The sequence below is a fragment of the Gadus macrocephalus genome, chromosome 22 (assembly GCF_031168955.1).
Source record: "Gadus macrocephalus chromosome 22, ASM3116895v1".
In the NCBI taxonomy this organism is placed as follows: domain Eukaryota; kingdom Metazoa; phylum Chordata; class Actinopteri; order Gadiformes; family Gadidae; genus Gadus; species Gadus macrocephalus.
The window spans coordinates 13,315,991-13,339,919 of record NC_082403.1 but is presented as its reverse complement, the minus strand read 5'-3'; the positions used below and the strand labels follow the sequence as shown (position 1 = coordinate 13,339,919).

At 44.3% G+C, this 23,929-nt stretch overlaps 1 protein-coding gene across 4 annotated transcripts; it reads right to left on the bottom strand.

The window, feature by feature from the left end:
• Nucleotides 1–8,940: 8,940 nt before the first annotated feature.
• tpd52 (tumor protein D52) lies at nucleotides 8,941–23,054 on the bottom strand. 4 transcript variants are annotated; one of them, XM_060042972.1, is made up of 7 exons: nucleotides 22,899–23,054; nucleotides 13,658–13,791; nucleotides 12,401–12,549; nucleotides 11,396–11,497; nucleotides 10,509–10,550; nucleotides 9,777–9,825; nucleotides 8,941–9,504 (listed from the first exon to the last, which is right to left on the bottom strand). In XM_060042972.1, the coding sequence occupies exons 1-7, from the start codon at nucleotides 22,915–22,917 to the stop codon at nucleotides 9,379–9,381; spliced, it is 621 nt and encodes a 206-aa protein (XP_059898955.1). In that variant the 5' UTR covers nucleotides 22,918–23,054; the 3' UTR covers nucleotides 8,941–9,378. The 4 variants fall into 4 exon arrangements, with proteins under 4 accessions (XP_059898955.1, XP_059898953.1, XP_059898954.1 ...); XM_060042970.1 differs by lacking the exon at nucleotides 22,899–23,054 and adding an exon at nucleotides 17,669–18,806; XM_060042971.1 differs by lacking the exons at nucleotides 10,509–10,550; nucleotides 22,899–23,054 and adding an exon at nucleotides 17,669–18,798.
• Nucleotides 23,055–23,929: the final 875 nt, after the last annotated feature.

The following is a 23,929-nucleotide window of genomic DNA, read 5'->3' as shown; positions in this document are numbered from 1 at the left end:
TCCTTGTACGTTGATGATGAATGGTGTGAGAGTCTGTCTATGTGTATACATCCATGTGTGTATCCCTGTGTGTGTGCATGTGTGTGTCTGTGTATCCATGTGTGTGTCGTGTGTGTCTCCTGCTCCCGTTCCCTCCCTGCAGAGACAAATCAATCCATACCAGGAAGGGGGAGGGGGTGGGGGGCTACACACACACACACACACACACACACACACACACACACACACACACACACACACACACACACACACACACCCATGCATCGAGGCAGAGGCTGTCCGAACCCCCAGTGCATTATAGGCCAGCATGTCCACCACACTCCCAACAAATCCTTCCACCCCATTACGTTCACACCTCCCATATGCTAAAGCTAACTGTATTAGCCTCAAACACTGCACCACCCCCACCCTCTGTCCGCTGAGCCCTCACAAAGACAGCAGTGACACCTCTTGAGCGTGGGTTAGGGGCTGCTGGGGTGGTGGTGGTGGAGGGGGAGCACGGTATATAAGACTAACGGCTTGGATGGTGTTGGAGGTGGTGTGTGTGGAGGTGATGGGTGATGTCAGTGGCAGCTGGATTTTGATTTGAGGCTTAAACACACATTAGTTTGTCAGTGAGGGAGCGTGTGTGTGTGTGTGTGTGCGTGTGTGTGTGTGTGTGTGTGTGTGTGTGTGTGTGTGTGTGTGTGTGTGTGTGTGTGTGTGTGTGTGTGGCACATTAAGAATCTCCAGAGAGTTCTATGGGGCTTATCCAGGCATGCCACATACCCACTGCCCGTATTGACCAAAACAAACACACACACACACACACACACACACACACACACACACACACACACACACACACACACACACACACACACACACACACACACACACACACACACACACACACACACACACACACACAGAGTGCGGCTTGCTGTGGGAGTGGGAGCGCCCCTTCCATCAGATGATGCAGGTTCCTTTTGGAGCTAAGCTCAGCATCCATCAGGGGCTTTGTAGGTTCATTGGAGCAAAGGAGACGTGTGTGTGTGTGTGTGTGTGTGTGTGTGTGTGTGTGTGTGTGTGTGTGTGTGTGTGTGTGTGTGTGTGTGTGTGTGTGTGTGTGTGTGTGTGTGTGTGTATGGGTGTGGCTGTGGCTGTGAATAATTGATATGGTGGGCAACATATAGATGCTACACAACAACACACACATAGATACTCATCCACACACAAACACGCACAGGTACACATGCAAACACACACACACAAACACGCGCACACACACACACACACACACACACACACACACACACACACACACACACACACACACACACACACAGAGATGCACATGCATACACATGCTCAAACCCTGACCTCGGTGGATAAGAATCACTACTGTCCATAAAATCGATAGCTCTCACAATTTAATGGAGCGTTACTGTGTGTGCTGATGGGGAGAGAGAGAGAGAGAGAGAGAGAGAGAGAGAGAGAGGCCGTGTGGTGGCTTTAGTGTTCTCCCAGACACACAGATGCATAGATCTATGATATCTTACATCACTGCAAGTAATTTTGGATAAAAGCATCACTGACTAAAATTAAATGTGACTTTTGAACAGACCCATCGTCTGGGAAAACTTAATTATATTTATTATTAATTGTATTTTATTTTTTTACTGCACATATTACTCTTGTTCTTCTTTGTGATGTGGCTCTATTCGTTTAGGATATATAATCATGATTTTTTTATCATGATTATCTCCTCCCTCTTGATGGGCTTCACTCCCCTGTTGATAGTTCTGATCCTTCCAAGTTTGCTGTAGGCCTACTCAATGACACTCATTTCACATGGAGTGTTGAGAAAGCTTCAAAGCGCGTGTCTACCTTAAAAGCGTGAGGGGGGGGGGGGGGGGGGGTTCTGACAGGGCGGGGAGCCCTGTCAGAACACGTGACAAGCTAGAGTCGTAGTTGTTGTTGTTGACGTCAACTGCCACACCTGTGTTTATAGGTCTGCCTATTTATCTTAAGCCTACTACCCCCTCCCCCCCCAACCACCGTGTAGGCTATTAATTATAATGAAATGCTATAGAGTGGCGAAGTCACGCCTCTTCCGGTAGAGCTCATGGGACCTATGAGATCGAAAAATATGAATGGGTGTCAATGGAGAGAAAATAATTATTTTCTGGTCCCAGTCTTTATATGCCCTGGATTACACATATGTTGTTTGTGGATTTTATTTACCGTTTATTGTGCAATTGTTCAGATAAAGGCCGTAGAGAAAACACAACGAGAAAGACTACACGGCTCGAATGTGACGTCACGCTCCCTGCGACTGGCGTGGAGAAGACCGACAATCTTCCCATCGGCCTAACTGAAACTCTGCACGTGCCCCGATGGTTTTCACCTCTTTCGATGCTTTTATCCTCCCCATGGAAAAAGTGGTGAAGTGGAGCAGAGTGATCGCCATTTCGCACTCGCAGCAGTACGATGGCGGACAATATGGAGAAGACGCACAACTGTAGCTTAAGTTACTCTTAACTTATATTTATATAATATAATAATGATAATAATAATAATAATATAAGATAATATATAAATATATATAAAGTCGTGTGTGTATAGCTTATACACATGACAGGACACGCATATCTTTTCAATTTTTATTCATTCAGAATATTTACATACTATTTGAAAATGAAAGAGGCTGGGATTTTGTTTTCGATCATTTGTTTATATTGTTCAGTAGTATATGCCTAAATGAGGCCGTAGCACAGTTAACGGACGAGCAGAGGTGGTGACGTCATCGAGTCCGCTGCTGTTCCAATCGAGGTACGTACTCGCGTGCTCGCAAGTATGTGCTTGAAGTACAGACTTGCCAAGTACGTGCTTGCAAGTCATCGAGTCCGTAGTACGCGTGCTAGGAATTGAGAAACGTCCGTAGTTCACAAAGCGGCCTCACATAAAACCTAAAATTATCAAACTTCTTCACGAAAATGTTTAGTTTTCTTTGCATGAAAAATTATCATTTAAATCCACAAACAACATATGTGTAATCCAGGGCATATAAAGACTGGGACCAGAAAATAATTATTTTCTCTCCATTGACACCCATTCATATTTTTCGATCTCATAGGTCCCATGAGCTCTACCGGAAGGGGCGTGACTTCGCCACTCTATTTACGTTGGGGTTTTGAGTGGCCGTTTCTCAATTCCTAGCACGCGTACTACGGACTCGATGACTTGCAAGCACGTACTTGGCAAGTCTGTACTTCAAGAACATACTTGCGAGCACGCGAGTACGTACCTGCGATTGGAACAGCAGCGGACTCGATGACGTCACCACCTCTGCTCGTCCGTTAACTGTGCTACGGCCTCATTTAGGCATATACTACTGAACAATATCAACAAATGATATAAAACAAAATCCCAGCCTCTTTCATTTTCAAATAGTATGTAAATATTCTGAATGAATAAAAATTGAAAAGATATGCGTGTCCTGTCATGTGTATAAGCTATACACACACGACTTTATATATATTTATATATTATCTTATATTATTATTATTATTATTATTATTATATTATATAAATATATATATAAGTTAAGAGTAACTTAAGCTACAGTTGTGCGTCTTCTCCATATTGTCCGCCATCGTACTGCTGCGAGTGCGAAATGCATCCTGGGATTTATAGCGATTGCAAGCACACACGAGCCACCTCCGATGCATGCTTGGTGAAACCATGGACATATTAATGGATGGACCACAGACCGAAAATGGCCGCCCATTCATTCCTATGGAAACTGCTCAGTGGCGCAGGGCATCATACAGGAGCGATTTGCTTCCGCGTTATGTGGCCAAGACACGTGACCTAGTCCGTGACGTACCGGATGCCAAAATATAGAACTGATATGCACCGCTTCTTTGTCTTTGGATCTTTTGAATAAATGGATCAATACATGATGAATCACAATGATCGCAAGCAGAGGACCGTGAGAGTTATTGAGCAGCAGATGAACCAGTCCAAAAAACGGAGCACTGAACTAGGCCCTCTCGGATGCCATTTGCTTCACTACGACTCCTTTCAGCTGCACACCCCTCTTCCCCAGCGAGATAACGGCTAATAAAACGCTTGAGGTGGCGTTAAGGAAAGAAAAAACTTAAATCTTTTTAGGACATGGCATGAAGGTAATTATGAGCCTTTGATTGATATCCAGACATTTTTTGCGGAGACACAATCCTGTTCCCCACTTGTATTGGAGTGGACGGCGATATCTACTTCTGGGCCACATGAAATGACGGACCCCCGTCCACTGCCAGCTTAAACAGCTGCAATACCAGGCTTGGCCTCTGAGCACTGGTGGATTGCGGAAGTAAGCCCCTATCCTGGGGGCCTGGTGAAACGGCGAGATCGAGCACGCATCAAGAACACTTCCGGGTTTTACGACAGTACCAGAGAATGTCTAATATGTAGACGGGCTCTGACAGTACTCGCTTGATGCGTGCTTCAAATTGGAACAGTGCTCGGGCAACGACTGATGACGTTTCACGAGTCCACGAGCACACGAGCACGCACAAGTACGCGAATTGAGAAACGGCTAGTATTTATCTTCCTGGTAGTATTATGGGTTCATGGCGTCTACGGTGACCTGTATCCGGAAGATTCAGGTAGGCTTTGTTAAGGCTTTAATTTTTTTCTGTTATCTGCCATTATGTATTGGCCTATCTATTTTTCCTTGCCTCGATTCGATTGCGTGCCAGGTCATTACGACACAAAACTAATTAGGCTATCTTTAAGAAAAGCCATATCCCGCCTCATGTCTCTGCTTGAGGTAAGACCTAAGATATTGGAGTAATGCAATGTGTGAAACCTGAATGACAGGTTATTTCAATTTGTTTAACAACGTAGGCCTATTTAAACCTGTTGCTATCGTATGCACTATGGATGGCTGTTGGCCATTTAAACCTACTTCAAATTATCTTAATAAAACCATAGCGTGAAGTCATACCCTGAGGCAATGTCATTCTTGGTGAGTGTAATAAAGACATCAACAGGACAGGTCGGGACTGCTCTTGGGCGCGCTCGTCTGGCTGGAATATATATTGCAGGTATAGAATGGGTGCTAAAACAAAATAGGTTTACAGGCATTAGGTGAGGGCAGGGAATCCTACATTATCCGTCCAGTATAATTGGCATATAACGTGTAGTGACTGAATATCAGAGATATTCATTAAATTAATGAAATTAATTGAACAAAAGCTCAAGTAAAAACGTACATTTGAACTAAATAACTATTTGTTGATCCAGAAAAAACGTCACCTCATCCAATCATTGTGACATAAACAGTTATCATAAAACTATTTCCAAGGTAACATCTTAAACCCAATTAAAGTTGTTGAACACAAGGTCTTTGATTATATTTAACATTTTATAGGATTGCTCTATAGAGTATATTAACTCATTGGTAATGTATATTTGTACAGTCGATTTGTACAGTTAGTACAATAAAGCCGGCTACATCCCATAAACGACTTTAACAGGAAAGTAAAGTCTTCTTTTGTATAAACAGCTTTTCCTCACTATGCATTAAAAATCAGAAGAAATTAAAGGATAACTTCATATCTGAGACACTTGATCAAATATCTGAAATAAAAGTGTCAATCCTGTTAATCTAAATAGAATATCTGATGCTGTACAGATATGAGATGATCATCGCACAAAACCAAAGCTGAGGCCCCATACATTATTTACAATGTGTTTATAGTCATGAAGCTAGGCCTTTATCATACCACAGTGACTGCAGATTCGGAAAGCTGTAGTCTCTTATCTATCTAGTAGTATCTACTGTAGAACTGTAGTTCGACAACGGTGGGTTCGGGAAAGCAGACCCGCAGCAACCAAGTGTGTCGCCTATTTTCACCGCCGCAAGACGCATCTATCGCGGCCGTGTAGAGAAGATCACAACGCTGAGTATTTCCATAGTCCATTTGCTGCTGTTTTATTTGCAGCTTTAAATTATTTGCAATGGTTAGGCTACTTGTTTCGTTTTTGTTTTTTTTAAACCGTCACAGGCCTTGGTTCGACGTGATTTAAATTGTGAGACGCATATTTATATTTGTAAGGAAAATGTGTTTTGAACGTTTGCAAAAATAAATAGAGTAGAATAGAATACTCTGATAACTCTGACTGTTTTGATGGAGAATAACCATTACATGTTTGGTTGGTAATATTGCCGTTCATCATTAGGCCCATTCCTGCTGCAGATGCGTTGCATTCTAAAAATAGATTTGATTAAACGAGTACTCGATTGATCCTCGAGGAATTCCTTCGATCACTCGAGTTTGGAATTTACTACTCGTGCCCATTTGTAAAGGGCTTTTTTCACACTCAAATTGTCATAAGCCTTCTGTTTCTGTTTATTGTATTATTGGTATACCATCAGTGACCAATTTTTTAGTAAATACCATGTCTAGTTCTTAATCTTATGTAGGAATTAAAAAAATGGTGAGATGCTTTCATATCAAATAAAAGGATAGGGCTTCCTAGCAGATGGCAATGGGTAGAATAAATGCCACCTATTTCACCACCAGGTGTAAGTGGTGATAAGCCAATTCAAACTTTCAAAATCGTCCCTGCCCTGTGACTAAGTGACATCACAAGTGGGAGTTTAGATAAGCCTACCAGTTGCTTCGGTCAACTGGCTAGGCTGATCACTAGGTAACACAATGGTGACTGTATGTATGTTATTTATGGCACCCATTGCACTCCTGACCACCCCTGGAAGGACGGATTCCCCACTCTGCATCCTCCTCAAGAATTCTACCTAATTCTACCTAATTAAGGGAGTTTTTTTAGGCTAGGGGGTTGTCATAAATATATGACCTGTTAAGCCCTTTGAGACTGTACCTGTGATTACGGGCTATACAAATGCAATTTAATTTAATTTAATTATCGCCAAAGGTGTTGCCAAAAAGAACGAAATGGAGATCTTCGAGATCGCCACTTTAAATAGTGCTCTTTGTTGTGCACATACATTCATATAAACGTTTTACACACGTGTGTTATTGCCATCCTGTGTGATCTCATGGGAATTGTTGCGTACTATAGAATAGGCTGACCCGATTCTGCAGGTCCTGCTCACAATACAATGTAAGATCCTGCATTTCTATACATTTCTGACTCACACCAGACCTCATGGGACACATCGATTATTTTATTTAACAATGTTATAGTTTCTAGTCAGGATAATGATATTAATGAAACAACAATTGCTGAAACATGTTACAAGCAGTATTGAATGCAAAATTGGAAGATTGTTATAAAATTGTGCAATCATAATGTAGACTAGGTCTTTATGTGTTTGCATGCCCCTCAGAATTTGTCAAAGGGTGCTATTAAACTGTGTACCCTATCAAGAGTGTGTCCGGTAACCAAAAAAGGACTGGACTTGGGTCCAATATGAGCTATGTTGTAAGAAAACAACAAAAAAACATGATATTCATCAATATCCAGCAATTGTCCATTTACAACTTCAGTGGTCCTTCAAATAACATACATGTTGTATGTTCGTGCGTAGAGTAGGAATTCCCCTATTGCCTATGGGAGAACTGGTAGAGAATCAAAGTAGCGGCTGATCATGTGACCATTTATCAGTAGAGTGGCTAAAAATATGAACCATATCCTCCAAATCTTGTGAGTACTAGCCTGAAGAAATTAAGCACACACACAAACACATTGACCCCGTGTGACACGTAGGCCCTCAGACACACAGGCATACATACATCCCTTTCCCTAGAATTCTGACTGTTAAAAATAATTTAAAAGCTTACTATATATTGCTATATCCATCCATACCCATACAAACAACACATCAGCAATATTTAATTTTAACAGTTTTATTAGATTTACTTGGCAACAGCAAATAATCATTTGACAGCAACCTCGGCAGGGTCAAAACCTCCATCAGTTTCTACTGATGGAGGTTTTGAACTCTGGGCAGGCCCTGAAACGCTGGGAAGTCAATGTCACTGATTTTGGTATGCAGATCTGTGCAGGACGGACTCTCGGTGTGAAACATTTAAGTCACATCTCTGGATGACCACGAGTCGAAGTGAATGTAACCCAAATGTTCCTTTTTTCAGGGCCCCGTTTTTTTTTGGTTTTGAATGAGAAACGTGACGTCAGTGGTACCTACAGCCTACCTTTTGGTGTCGTGTGTTTTGTTTTCAGCAGCGGTGACGACTCCTCCAGTGATTGGAATGCATGCATAGTCGGTCGTGGGACTAATAATTTGCGCACATCATTTCGGATAATGTCGTATTATTACGATAATAAGAGTCCCAGGCGCCCACGGGCGGCGTGGAGGGGGATCGTTTCAGCTCATGTGCCTGCCCAGACATGTGCTTCAGGACTTCAGCAACAACTGACAAAGGTGACAAATACTCGCCTTGAATACTTGACAAAACAACAGGGGTCCCACTCCCAGAACCTGGATGTATCCCCTCTCACCTTTGGGAATACCATCTACAGCACCGTTCATTAGATTTTAAAACGTGTTCACTCAATCAACAGTGAACATTTTGAGTTGTGATGTATATGATACATCACACATAAACCGAATTTCGGTTTATGTGTTATTTGGGGAAGAAAAACACTTGTGATTTCAAAAAGACATCACTTTCATTAAACACCTTTGAGGGGGGCGGGTGTTTCATTATTTATTGGGTAGGTCCAAAGCTGCAAAGTTTTCATGGAAGAAAATAATTATTTTAACTCCTAAAATGTAGACAATTGTATCCAAAACATGAAAATGTAACAAATGCAATTCAGCCAATGTTGTGGCCATTGAACAACAATGTCATTTTGGGCTTTATGTTTCACTAGCTGGTTACTTGAGACAATGCAGGAGTTATGCAGAGGAAAAGGGAAGAGAAAGAGAATAAAAAGAGGAAGCCATTCAGGCAACAACTCAGATCTTTATTCTCAACATATTCTGCAAAAGCGGGCGTGTGCTAGCCTTCAAACTGAAGTGTAATACATACGATTGGCTTGAGAGCGCATACCCCCCCCCACCCCCCCGACAACCCTAACCCACCATCAAGCACGTGCCTTCAATCCCATGTCGGTTAAGTAACAAGCGCACGCTTCAGACAGGAAAGAAGAACATTAAATCACCACAGAAACATGGAGGAGAGAAAAGTCACTTGTTTCCAATTACAAGCAGGGGTCCCGACACACAAAAGGACACGGGCATGGGGCCAAAACAGATTATATGAGGCGGGGGTTCGAAGGTCAGAGGTCAAGAGGCGTGGTGTGTGTGTGTGTGTGTGTGTGTGTGTGTGTGTGTGTGTGTGTGTGTGTGTGTGTGTGTGTGTGTGTGTGTGTGTGTGTGTGTCAGTGGGTGGGCGGTTCCTGGTTTGGCAGTTCGTTGGGTTGGCTGAACAAAGGCTCAGGGTCCAAACCAGCGCTGCCATCCTGGTTGTCATGGTTACTGAGGGTCCCGGACGGACTCATCTTGGTCTGAGGCCCAGAAAGGAGGGAAAAGGAGGTGTGGAAAACGTTGATAGAAATATATAGATTGGTGCACAATCTACAACGTCACCAACCAGCGGCAGATGAATAACTTTATTGATTTTATAAAAGACTATCTCATCTTCAAAGTCAAATGCAGACAGTGTGGACCGCCAGAAATTATACATTTCAACAATCAAACAATTATAAATGAAAATATAAACACATGCTTGCGGTCATTTGTGAAGAGCTTGGATTGTACACTTGATGCATAACGTTACCTTAAGAGTGCCCACTTTCTCTTCAAAAGACCTGAAGGTGGGCTTGTTCCTGTCAGAGGAAGAGAGATTTACTCTGAAGTCATTAAGCAGTACTGTCCAGTTTTATCCAAAGTGATTAACAGGCATTTTGCTCAAGGATACCAAGATGTGGTCTTGGGAAGTTGGGGTTTGAACCCAGAACTTTTGGGCTAGTGAGTGAAAAACCTGTTTTGGGAATATCTGAAAGTCACAGTCACATTCTCATTGAGTAACATGATATCCAGAGTGTAATGAGGTCCAGATCTCTGACACTGAGCATAGGTTGATTACAGTGAATCACAATGAAGGGTCTTCTAAAATGACCCGGTTCCATTCTGTTCTACCGGTGGGTGAGATATTAGTGTCCCTTCCGTACCCCTTCAGGCTTCTCTGGAAGAAGAAGCTCTTCAAGCTACCAAGCTATCACTTACACTTCCTCATTGCAAAACAAAAGCGCCTTTAGGGACATTGTACCACCAAAATAGACTGTGTTGTAATGCTCTCTATACTGCATATATCAGAATGATTGAAGGACATCTTTTGGTCCTACTACTGTTGGCTATTTAGTAAAAAATAAACACACTGAATTCAAGAACATAAATAAATAAATGAACACAATGAAAACCAAGGAACTGAAAAAACGCAAAAGATGAGAATTCTTTCTATTTAACTGTGTAGTCTATTGCCAGCCAGCTAGCTTGTGTGTAGCCTTACCTCATCACAGGCATGCTAGCTGAATGCTGTAAAGAGCGAATACTATCCGACAGCATTAAAGACAAGAGAGAGCAGTTAGTCATAAGTCATTAGTTTGTGAGCAGTACACACACACACACACACACACACACACACGACTTTGGGACCCCTACCCCCTCCCACCCCACTATACGTTCCAGCTAATACGTGAGGGTGTGTGGGTGGGGGAGGGGGGGAGGGGTCTGATAATCTTATTTAGAGCCCCCCATAATCCCAGTGGACTGGGGGAGGAGAGAGATTAGAATCGGGAGAGGGAGAGATCCACTGGAGATAGGCTTCAAGCGGAACAGTCAAGATGGTAGGACGCTGTTCAACCCCCTAGTTACTCGATCCAAGGGGTGGTTGAGTGTACTCTGTTGATTACAGCCCAGGCCTCTGGGGGGAGTTAAGATATAGTGTGTGTTATGCATGCGCTTGCACAATAAATGTGTCACGTGGAAGGCGGGGTTGTGCAACTCCTAGGGAAGGGTTTGAGCGCCAGCTGCCTTCCTCTAAAGCACTTCATCAGGACGTTCTTCTCCCATCATTCATCAGAAGGCTTACCCCTCTGATGGGCCATCTCTCTTTCAAGGGGGACTCAACATTGACCTGCTTCAGAATTGCACTCTACCCAGATTGTAGTAATCGTAAAAAATTATCAAAAATAAATATCTGTATAAGGCAGTACCATTTAATCATAATATCAATCAGTCTGAAACACACAGAGTACATGAAATAGCCTTCCTGTATTTTTATTTTTCCCTTTTCTAACGTGTCCTTCGGTTGGGCAGCGGTCAGTGGCGGACGCTAACCCCCCGGGGGTGGTGCGCTCTCTCTGGGCTGGGGGTCTGGCTGCTGGAGACTCTTACTTGACGTCCTCCAGCTTGCGGCTGATGGCGGAGCCCATGGTGGAGAGGGCAGCGGAGGCCTTCAGACCGGCCAGCGAGAAGGACTCGGACGTCCGCCGGTAGCTGCAGGAGAAGGCAGAGGGGCAGGAGGTTGCTGTTGGGTTACGTGGCCGTTCATCACACGCTCAAGATACGGTGCATTATGGAGCAGATGGGGGGGGGGGGGGGGATTGGTGCTCAAGGATGCGGATATTGGGGATCGAAGCCCAGTGCCCTTCGGCTTCTCCAGCCGAACGGTTGAGAAGGACAGGAAATGAATAGAGAATGTGTATGTGTGTGCGTGTGTGTGTGTGAGATTATATTGTCCACATAGGACAAAAGATAAGAGAGATGGCCCTGGGGACCTGAAAGGCCGAACGCTGATCCTTCTTCATATCCGCCAAACAATTTCTCTCTCAGGAGCCAGGTTGAATGCCAAACAAAAACCCTTTCCAGTAGAATGTCAGCCTTTAGAGGAGTAAAACCACAACAAAGCCTTCTCTGCCCTGAAGATTACATGGGCCAGGTAGCTGCTGCTAAGATTAAATCAGAAAAGGATAATGTTCCCTCAATTTTAAGTGCATGAAGAACTGAAGTGTCTTTATATAGAGATAGGTTAGCAGAACGATTGCAGGGGAGGCTATTTTACTTTGAAACAGTATCGTTTCGGGGACAAACTAAGTCAATGTTATTTCTTGTCATAAAATACATTTGTAGTATTATGGTCTCATTGTCTCATGTTCTATCCGTTGGTCTATCCGTGACATCCATTGTTCTTGTGCTCACACTGTAATCAGGGCACAGTTAGTAGTAATCTATGTGCCAAGGACATCAACACTAAGGCCCAATCCCATTTATATCCCTTCCCCCTTCCCCTTCCCCCTCCCCCTTGTTTTGAAGGGGTAAGGGTAAAGGGGAAGGGGTAAGGGGTAGAATTGGGATTGGGCCTAAGGCGTTGGGCCCAGTGCGACCAGTGAGGCTACGCACGCGTTGGAGGTGGTGACTTCCTGCCAGCTCCGCGAGAAGTTCTGCTTGAGCTCGTTGAGAGGCGTGATGCCCAGCTTCTTCTTGATCTCCGCCAGCTCCTTCTCTTTAGCCGTCAGGACCTGGGACAGAGTCAGGATCTCGTCCTCCACCTGGAAGCATGGGAGACATATGTTGGACGTGCCTGTGCTGAACCACGCCGGAGGAACGGTTCAAAGGTTTGTAGAGCCAGAACTCGTTACATGATCACGCCCTTCACAACACCCTTAGCCTGATCAGCAGTTTGAACAAAGCCAACGTTGACTACCTTAGTGTCAGGGGGACAACGTACAAACCAAGGAACAGCAATGTCCCTTCACATCCCGAGCATATGCATTACCATGGAGGACGACCGTAAAATGTCCGATACTGCAGACCCGCGAGAAGAACTGAGACCTGACCGCCTCAGTCCCCTCGCATCACTGCCACCCCTGACCCCTACCGCTCATGACCCCTGACCCCTACCGCCCCTGACCCATACCACTCATGACCCCTACCGCCCCTGACCCCTACCGCTCCTGACCCCTACCGCTCCTGACCCCTACCGCCCCTGACCCCTACCGCCCCTGACCCCTACCGCTCCTGACCCCTACCACCCCTGACCCCTACCGCTTATGACCCCTGACCCCTACCACCTCTACAGGTGACCTTGGGTGTCTTGAAAGGCGCCTCTAAATGAAATGTATTATTATTATTATTACCGCTCATGACCCCTGACCCCTACCACCCCTGACCCCTACCGCTCCTGACCCCTACCGCTACTGACCCCTACCGCTCATGACCCCTGACCCCTACCGCCCCTGACCCCTACCGCTCCTGACCCCTACCGCCCCTGACACCTACCGCTACTGACCCCTGACCCCTACCACCCCTGACCCCTACCGCTCCTGACCCCTACCGCTACTGACCCCTACCGCTCATGACCCCTACCGCCCCTGACCCCTACCGCTCCTGACCCCTACCGCCCCTGACACCTACCGCTACTGACCCCTGACCCCTACCACCCCTGACCCCTACCGCTCCTGACCCCTACCGCTCATGACCCCTGACCCCTACCGCCCCTGACCCCTACCGCTACTGACCCCTACCACTCCTGACCCCTACCGCTCATGACCCCTACCGCCCCTGACCCCTACCACCCCTACCGCTCCTGACCCCTGACCCCTACCACCCCTGAATCCTACTGTTCCTGACCCCCCCCCCCCACCCCGGGCCACCCACCTTGGCCAGCTCTCCTTGGAGCGCCTCTTGCTCCTCCGGGGACAGGCTGGGGACCAGGGCGGGGGGGGCGGGGCCCATGGAGGAGACGGCGTCCTCGCCCACCTCTGGCTGGGGGTCCGAGAGCATCTGCTGACCTGGAGGTCCACGGACCGGGGAGAGAACACAGGGACTCCATCACGGGAGCTAGACGGTGACAGAGAGGCCTAGCTGGCAGTGGGGGTATTTGGGCATAAGTAAGGCAGCAGTGGGGATGTCGATCCATATAGATAAATACATATGCCATGCTTATTTCATACCGTCACATCTCTACTGTCTTGTACTTCACTTTAGGACCAGAGGCCCATGTGGGAGCCTCCATGGTGAATGGGAGGAAGCAGGAGCAGGGAAAGGAAAGGGGAAAAGGCTGAGTTGTAGCGCTAAAGAGGACTCAGAGCTAGCAGGGATTGGGTTTGAAGTGTGCCACGAGTCCTAATAATATGCATTGTCCAAACTACACACACACACACAGACACACACACACACACACAGACACACACACAGACACACACAAGCACACACACACAAGCACACACACAAACATCTTGAATGTGCAGAGCTGTAGCCCTAGGATGAAGCATGAGCATGACAACTACAGAGAACTCTCTAGATGGAGAAATCCTGTGCTATGGCAGGAGAGAGACACAGTGAGAGAGACGTTTGACTCCTCGGCCTACAGGGCGGGGTCACAGAGTTAACCTAGAGGTTGATCATGTTTGCACACACTGTTTGAACACAGGCATCCTTCAGCACACATGAAGAACTCAGCTCTGACCAGCTGTTCCAAGAGATACATGTTATTGGCTTACATTTAAAAAATGTACTTACTGAAAAACAGTAAACGCCCCACCCGAGTTCAAAAGGTGCGTTTGTAGAATTGGAAGCTGTTCAAAGTGACAGGCACCTCAGATATCGGGATGCATGGTATTGTCTGGCACAAAGGCATCAAACCCAGTACCTTTTTGCTGGGAGTCGAACACCCTAGCCACTAAAACACCATCCTGCCCCCATAAGAACAAAAACAAAGCAAAACTAATACAATTAAACTACTAATGTTGATTGAAATCAAAAAGAAAAAACGATAATCCAGTTGTAAATATCTGCAAGAAAAACATCAAAGCAAGAAGCGGGATATGCAACTTTGTACCAAACTGAAGTTGCAAATTTTACTTTAACCATGGCTTGGTTAGAAGAATCAGCTTCTACTAGACACACAAACTTTAATTCATATAAATAACAAATAACACCACTCACACGACACTTTACATATCTACATATTTACTTAGTGGAGTGAGGCACACAAGAAGACTGCCATAAGACATGTCGCTGTAATTTACACCATGTGTACTATATCTTTTTTATATTTGTAAAACATACTGGCAAATTGAGGCTTTCGACAGCTGTCCTACCCATCGAACCGGGACCAGCCAAAAATATGATTCAATAATTGCCTACAAAGCTAGTTCTTTAACATTCTATTTGTAGATCTCACAATTGAAAAGCTTAAATGGATACTGAATAATAAATTATATATTCATAAAAATCGTGAGGGCCAAATGACTAATCATATGTATTAACAAACAACATACAGGTTTAGACAACACGTTATTTTGCATAATTTCTAGCAACTACAAGAACTTGTAGTCACACCTGCTGGGTAAATATTTACCCAGCAGGTTGTCTGGCAATCTTATTATTTTTACTGTTAGAGGTTCAATAACATGTGCTTTCAGCATATTGTGTATGTTTGTAAGATCCCGAATTCAATTGTTGAGTTCTGAAACAGTTCTTAAAAAACTTTCCAACCAGTGGAAGTCAAATGTTTCTTTCAAGATTGTCTTTTACGAGTCGATTGAGGCCGTGAGAGTGCGAAATACTTCTGCAGCATAGGCGTGCGTAATAAGAAAGAGCATCCGCATCTTTATTCTGTTAAATACGCTTTTCTTCTATAACTTTAAACACGTTATTTATGTAAATGTACAGGGTTTCCCAGAGCTGGGAACCAGACGAATCTGTGACCTCGTGTTTATTTGCTCTGTCATCTGCGTCTGAACCGGACCCCATTCACGCAGAGTTCCAACAAACCTGGCCTGGGTCGGGCCAACCACAACTGCTCATCTAATGTTAGCTGCTGTGTCACACGTCTGGTTGCTCTGATTGGTTGTCAGTCTATCCAATCGACGTCTGGTTGCTCTGATTGGTTGTCGGTCTATCCAATTGCGTCCAGAAGCGTTTTGGTCTTCCACTGTTGATAACCACTTTTGAAATCAGAAATCCCGCAATGTCAGGCTAGACAAAAACCCCTTTGACAAAGAGAATGTAGAAGCGATTTACTGATATCAAATTTAATTCCCTCCTTGTGAATGATGCGTTTCAGTTTATAGAACAAATGCAGTGCCATTCAATTCAGAAGTACCGCGAAAATGAACTATGGAGAACCGAGTACAGAGAATAATTTTCGCCAGCGGGGGTAGCTGTGTGCGTAATCTCTGCCTGGTGTGATTCGAGTTTATATAAACCTACTACACTTATGTCCTTAAAGCCCACAAAGTCTGGAATAAGCGTTTCGCAATGAAGCAGGAAGCGAAAGGCAGACTCAGCGGTCCAGGACACGGCGGGAATAGCAATGTTAACGGCTGGAAACTGACCAGTGATCGCCCTTCAATTCAATTCAGTTACGGCCCTCGTTACGCCCCTGATTACGCCCCTGGTTACGCCCCTGGTTACGCCCCTGGTTACGCCCCTCGTTACGCCCCCGTTATGTCCCTCGTTATGTCCCTCGTTACGCCCCTGTTATGTCCCTCGTTACCCCCCTGTTATGTCCCTCGTTACGTCCCTCGTTACGCCCCTGTTATGTCCCTCGTTACGTCCCTCTTTATGCCCCCGTTTTGCCCCTCGTTACGCCCCCGTTATGCCCCTTGTTACGCCCTTCGTTATGACCCTCTTTACGCCCCTCGTTATGCCCCTTGCTACGCTCCGCTTTACGTCAGGTTTCAGTTTTCAGATAACACAACTGGGCTGAGGATTGTACCATTCATTCCCAGCTTTATTGAGTGTATACATAAGTTTAAATATGCACAGCTTTCTCTTGACGGTGTTTGGGCGAGATATGGCGACGTCTGGGTGTGGGACTAATATCACGCAGTCCGTCTTCCCTCACAAGGCCACGCCCACCAAAAGGCAAGGATATACTCCAGAGAAAATCAGATTCCCTTAAAAAGTGAGCAATTAGAACAATAAGTAAATGCCTACACACATAATTATACATGGATATGATTTGTTTAAGTTTAGGTTTTTGCTGATTTGTTTATGCTTATTTACTTTACCAATTAATACATTTTGATTGCAGCCCTTTACATGTGTTGAAATATGACATTGTCATCATATAGTAAGTAGTGCTTGTGGTTGATAGCTGGTAGAATCACCAAATTGGACAAAGGACTTTTATATTGGTTATATTCATCTCAATGTTGCCCTATTCGAGTAGTACAATGATCAGAGTTACGTTAAGATCCGCTAGGCCACTTAATCACGGTGTGTATGCCAAAACCACACCTAATGCCATCATTACATTCTGACTTTGTTGTGATTCAATAGTCTAATTAAATACAAGCAACGATGATTAGATGATTAGATGATTGTATTATTGTAAAGGGAGGCATGAACAAAAGTTATATCATCATTTAAAATGATCTACGGCATACAAAAGAAATAAGTAATTCACATAAAATCCCAGAACAAATGCAAAATCATATCACATTGACGCAAACACACCGAGTCTACATCAATCTTAAAACCCTTACTTCCTCCTCCTCCCATCACACACACACACACACACACACACACACACACACACACACACACACACACACACACACACACACACACACACACACACACACACACACACACACACACACACACACACACACACACACACACACACACACACACACAGCACTCCTTGTTGAATACCTCTGGTGCGGCTGGCCGGGGAGCCGGGCGGCGTGTCTCCATACTCAGGAGACAGGTACATGTAGCTGGCGTTGACGCCCTGCTCAAAGTTGAACGGGGAGTGGTAGTCCTCCAGGGGCTCCATGTGCCCTCCGCTCCCCAGGTACAGAGACGTGCGCTGGAGAGACACGGCTGTAGCTCCTCGGTCCGCTACCCACCTACCCCCGCTGCCGCTCCTTGCGCCGCAGAGAAAGCTACCGCGCTAAGTGCCCTCATGTGACAGTGCCTGAGAGCAGTCACTAGTGAGTGGTTGCATGCGTGTGCGCGCTTGTATGCGTGCGCATTTGATTGCGTTATGTGTAGGACTAGAATGTTGAGACGTTGTGTGTTTCTTAGTGAAGCCAAACGTGTCACATGCGTTAAAAGGTGTTTCGATCGGTGTGTGTGAGCATGTCTGTGTGGGTTTCTGCAGTCCTCCGAGCCTCCTTCTGTGCGTCCGCCTACACAGCAGTAGGATACTCCATAAAAGCCCAGGCCAAGACGCATGTGAGAGTTTTCTCTCCTTTTCCGGGTGTGAATGAGTTACCTAATGCCGCCAGCTCCTGCTGTTACGCACACGCTCTCAAACACAAACACACTCCAATGGTTGTAACACATACACACACACACACACACACCCACATGAACCGCCTCTCCTCTCCGCTGTAATCCCAAAGGTTGGATCGGAACAATCCAGTTGCCCTTCACGGTACCAATCTGTACCAGTCCATCTCTATCGACCAGTAGCAACAGCAGTAGCAATATTCACTGTTAGCTCTACAACGTGGCAATCACCTGCTCCCAGTCACACTCCTGGGTGCATATCTCTTTTCAGTCACGCTCTCTCACTCTCCCAGCCTCTTGTCATACAATTGAATGGAGGAGGACAACAAATGAAAAGGTTCCATTAGTGAGAGCGGGTCACATGACACGTGGGTGGTGGGGTGGGTCGCAGATGAAAAGCGATGTAATCTGCAGTGTCCCAGATTACAGCAGTGGCGCTAATCCAGTGAGGCCTGTCCAGCCCAGAGTAGCAGAAATGCCTCAGTCCGATACATTGAAGTGTGTGTGTGTGTGTGTGTGTGTGTGTGTGTGTGTGTGTGTGTGTGTGTGTGTGTGTGTAAGAGAGTGTGAGAGTGATTGAGGATGTGTGAATGAGAGAGAGTGAGAGAGAGAGTGAGAGAGAGAATGGGTGAGTGAGTGAGTAACAAGAGAGAATGACTGAGTGAGTGTGTTCAGCCAGGGCACACACATAAAAAGCACCCAATGCCTTTTTTCCATTCTGCCTGAAGTGCTCTTTGGATAATGTCAGACTAGGCTGCTGAAAAGCAAGGCTATCTGTGTGTATATGTGTGTGTGCTACACTGCGAAAACGCACTCATGTCCTGTTTTCTTCCATCTGTACATTAGGCAGCACCTCAAAACCGACATGTCGTGATAAAGCAACTGGTGTCAGTCTGGAATCTAAGATGAACTCTAATGGGAGAATAAGTAGCAGTGTTCCTGATTACCAGGGGGAGAAAAAAGGTCACCATTGAAAATGTTATTAAAAGGAGTAACTTGTGCCATCGTGGTTTTGCATGTTCCCTGTGACTTAATGTGAAAATAATTACCTTTTCACAAACAGATGCATGGCAAAGAGATGAGACACGCAAGCTATGGTGGCAAGTTAGGGTTAGGCCTGCCGGTCCAGCCAGACCTGCTCCGTGGCACAGTAGTGCGTGGTGCTCTCCATTGTAGCGGCAGGACATAGGAAGTGACATGCACTCCCATCGCGGAGAGAACATATCAAAGCAACCAATGAGGGCACTCGAACATAGACATGATCTGTTATTAACACAGATCAGTCACACAGACACACACAGGTCTTTCATGGAGCAATAGCAAGGAGGGGTGCAAGCCTGCAGTGTCCTGCAGGCGGTAGACTCAGCCTAAAGGTTTGGATTGCTTTTGCCGTTGGTCATTGCATGAATGCATTTATCCATATGAGTGGTCTATCACCCAACACAGGTGAAAAAGAAAGATGCCAGTTGATTATCAAAAAGATATCTGTAAAATTATTAATATCATGGATAGAAAAGGGGAGTTTAGGCCATTATTTCGGTACCATAAAGTCAAAATGATAATGATGACTTCAAAGATTCCCTTTTGAACTAATTTCTTTCTGAAAATCCCAACAGATCAACCTTAGACCCCCTGGCCAATAAAGATTGCAAAATATATATATTTTGCTTGCCAATCGCAAAATCCAAGACAACCAACCCTCTCTGTCTGCACCCTATCCAACCAGACTGTAACAGGAAACAAACAAGACATGTTTTTCCCCTACTAAGTGGTTAATGAGGCACAGTATTGCATCAATTACTTCCTTATTAATGGCGCACCGCATCACATGATGGTTCTTGAAACGAGAATCATGGGACATGGGATGACCGTGTCTACCGCAGACATGCAGAAATATTCTCCCTTCACATTCCCTGAGCATCACGGCTTTTAATGTTGAGCAGAAGAATGTTCAGGCAAAGGATGAGATGGGATCTGTAGACTCTGGACATGAAATAGCAGGAAATAACATAATGAAAACACCAAAGCTGAACCTGCTACTACCTCGATTTTTCTCCACAACTTTCAAAGATGGCCTTTCTGCATCAACTTTCAGCAGATTCTCCCCCAGCCACTGTTAACTAGGCTAGGGTGTGTTTCATTGTATTGGCTGTATGACCCTGTTATTGTTAAGTGAATCTGAAATAACTCTGAAAAAGTTTAAATAAAGAAATGCAACCAAAGTCGTCCTAAAGCCCAAGTTCTGGTCCAGGTGGTAAACAGTGAGACAGGGGAAGCATCCATTGGTAACAAAGGCCTCTGGGTTAAAACACACAACCCCCCATTCTGTCCACAGACTTGCCCAGAACGTCTGAATCACCTTTGGCCTCAGGCTGTATCCTGGCCTGCATTGGGACTTTAACTTGAACATCTTATGGTGTTGTATTATATTACTATGCAATAGAATATCCACATCCATTCAGAATGTAGTCATTTGGCTGATGCTGTTATCCAACGCTTCATTACATTGTGTGATGGAGGATCAAACCATCACGTATTCATAATACACCCCTACGTGAAATTCGTTTGTGGAATAGAAGCCATATAATGATATATAACATGGGGGTAAATGAAAGAGCAGGAACTGGCATGACATTTATTTACATTCAGCTTCACACTGCTCCCATGTCCTTACAGACAACAAGTAACTTGACAACTTTGGCATTTAAAAAACACCCAATGCCCAACATCAACACCACACAAAAGTACAAATCTTCATACACTTTCACTACGCATGCCTTACCTGCATGTATCCAGTTTCACATTCAACAGATGTGCTCTGGATGTTCCTTCAAGCTAAAAGCCAGGTATTGACACATGGATCATCTGTCACCAGGCTCACGAGGGCCTCAGCATGTTGTTTGTGAGAAATGTGGCATCAATGCAACCTCAAAATCGAATAAGACAAACTCAGGGCCATCCAGTAGCGTTGATCAGCATAATTTGATAAATCTCTGAAGATAACAGGATGACTTGTAGAGATCTGCCTGACTCATGAGGAGCGGGCCTCGACCAAAGACTAATGAGGAGGAGTGAATGAACGTGACCGCACGACGTATCACAGAAAAGGTATCAATCTAAATGAGGTCAAATAAAATGAACAATGCCAATAATACCAATATGTTTGACTAAAGCTACGCAGACTAGTACTGCTAATGATAATATAAGGCAAAGTACTACTACTTCTGTTTGTTGACTCTAGTTTAGGACTCAAATAGCATTTGCTCAGCGCAAAGGTAGTCTTTAAGGTAATTTACGTAACAACTAAACATGTGTTAATCTGAAAGCTACAAGGATTTAAAACCTCTTCCTAGTAAAACATAACTGACATAGTACAATGTTGAAAGAAATATCTAGAGTGGAATGTGCCAGAAGTTGTGTTGTCTGTAGGCTCTATATTAGAAGTGGGTAACTGAAATGATCTTAATTAAAATAGTGATGAGAAAGGACGGTTGACACACACAGCATGCATTAATTGTTTGTGGTCAAATGTGAACTTGATTGATATTGCTCTACAAACAAGTAATAACACAACATATCAGGTTTAACCTATTCGTCCAAACAAACTGCAAAGGTAAATGCAAAGGAAGGAAATGCTGAAAACAACTGATTATATTTCATGAATTTAAATTGTTAATGTCACTTGTTCATTTCATGAACAACAAAAAGTTGTTGTTGTTGCAAATTAATAACTTTTGACTACTTCGTCAAATTCTCCCTCGTGTTTAACATAAAGCCTGCCTCACAGGATCGGTGCACAACTAGTTGAATGCAAGAGAAACACGCACAATTGTTTTTTCTTGTAGACTAGAAGCCTAACTGTGGCAGGCTAGTATTAGCATTTTATAAAGCATTAGTTGATAAGGGGAAGGATTTGGGTGGGGTGGGGTGGGGGATGATCAACCAGTTGAGATGGGGAGTGGGAAGCCAAGCAGGTGTAGAGGAGAATAGAGAACATATGGTAGGCTGGCGGGTGGCAAGTATGTGCAAGTTCTATGGAAACTAAAATCACGTTTGACTGCCATCTTGAAGTGACCGATTACACACCACATATCATTTTCTACGAACCCATACCCAATGCTTAGCTTAAGTCGTGCATAAAGCACCAATTCTTCTCTCATGTATTCTCCCCCTTTGACTTGAAAGTTCCTCCTACTATCTATGACTATCTATGAAAACATGAACTACAATGGAATAGCCCTAGCTAACCACGACACTCGTATTTTACCGTTAGTTAAAAGAACAAACATAGCATTTTCTTGTAACTTCTTGAAAATGACTTACTTTTAGCGGATGTAGGTTGTCGCATGCAGTTATGCTTACTCATCTGTACTGATGAGCTATTATTTATTAATGACTATGCACTGTAACGTTGTTATTTCCGTGATACTTTAGTAAGCAATCTAAGGCAAACGGATCTGTAGATATTAAAGGAATCTTTGAATGATGCCGTCGATCTCGTGAATTGACTTTGATGTAAGTACCATATGTTATCCTAGTGAACAACAAAGTTAGCAAGCTTGCTACCTTAAAATATAATCCACTTAGCCATATGTTACATTTTTAAAGGCAGACCGCCATAGGCTTTACGCGTCGTTATATGAAATACCTTGATCAGCAATCTCCATTCTATTGGGATTTTGTTCTGCAATTGGTTAAGGTCCAGGGCTGGCAGTGTCCTTGCCCTTTAGCTGAAGCTGAGTCTGTACTCTGGTACATGCTGTCAGCCACACTCGCTTTGGGGTGGGGTTCTGCATGACGTAGGCACGTCGGAGTGTAAACACAAGGGAGCACGTGGAAGGTTTTGGACCGTCAACAAAACTTGATCTTTTTAATTAAGAAAACAACAATGGCAGCCCTCGGTACTCAATCATGACCGATGTTTCCTTTGTTTTTCATTCATTCGAACATTGAACGAAGTTTACGCTGAAGGGTTGAGAGGAATTGGGATGATCCAGAAGGATATATACTTTATGTAGACATGTATACATAGTTGTACATCAAGTAACTTAATACGATCACCCATGTAACTCTATAATGCGCTAATTGTGGTGTACAGAGCCATTTATATGAGAGAGAGAGAGAGAGAGAGAGAGAGAGAGAGAGAGAGAGAGAGAGAGAGAGAGAGAGAGAGAGAGAGAGAGAGAGAGAGATTTGTTTCACCTGCTTTGGCAATCTAAATATATGTTTCCCATGCCTATAAAACTTTTTTGGAATGAAATCGAAATTAAATTTAGAGAGAGAGAGAGAGAGAAGGAGTGAAAGACTGAAAGAAGGGGGAGAGCGAGGTACTATCATGAAAGCCTGCCACCTGCTGGGATCCCTTTGTGTTGTTGGAAGTCAAGGTAAGTGAGCTGCATTTGCGGAAACGTTTGGCGTTTACAAACAAAAAAAAACACACACACACACACATATACATTACTTAAAACATAAATACGCAAACATACATCACCACACATGTAGGCAGCGATACTTAATTAAATACATATTTTTATCTTCTATATATTTATATATATATAATTATTTATATATCTATAGAGAGCGAGGGCGAGAGCGAGCGAGAGAGAGAGAGAGGTAGAGATAACAACTTATTTGCAAAAAGTTTGAAATATATTCATTAAATGCCATTAACCTTACACC

What these genes read in the sequence shown, in the direction of transcription:
- tpd52 (XM_060042970.1), bottom strand. Translation starts at nt 17,792, where the DNA reads ATGGAGCCCCTGGAGGACTACCACTCCCCGTTCAACTTTGAGCAGGGC. An exon ending in GAAGTCACCACCTCCAACGC is followed by an intron (nt 11,498 to 12,400) that starts GTGCGTAGCCTC and finishes CTTCTCCTGCAG; the next exon opens with CTACCGGCGGACGTCCGAGT. An exon ending in CGCAAGCTGGAGGACGTCAA is followed by an intron (nt 10,551 to 11,395) that starts GTAAGAGTCTCC and finishes GCTGTCGGATAG; the next exon opens with TATTCGCTCTTTACAGCATT.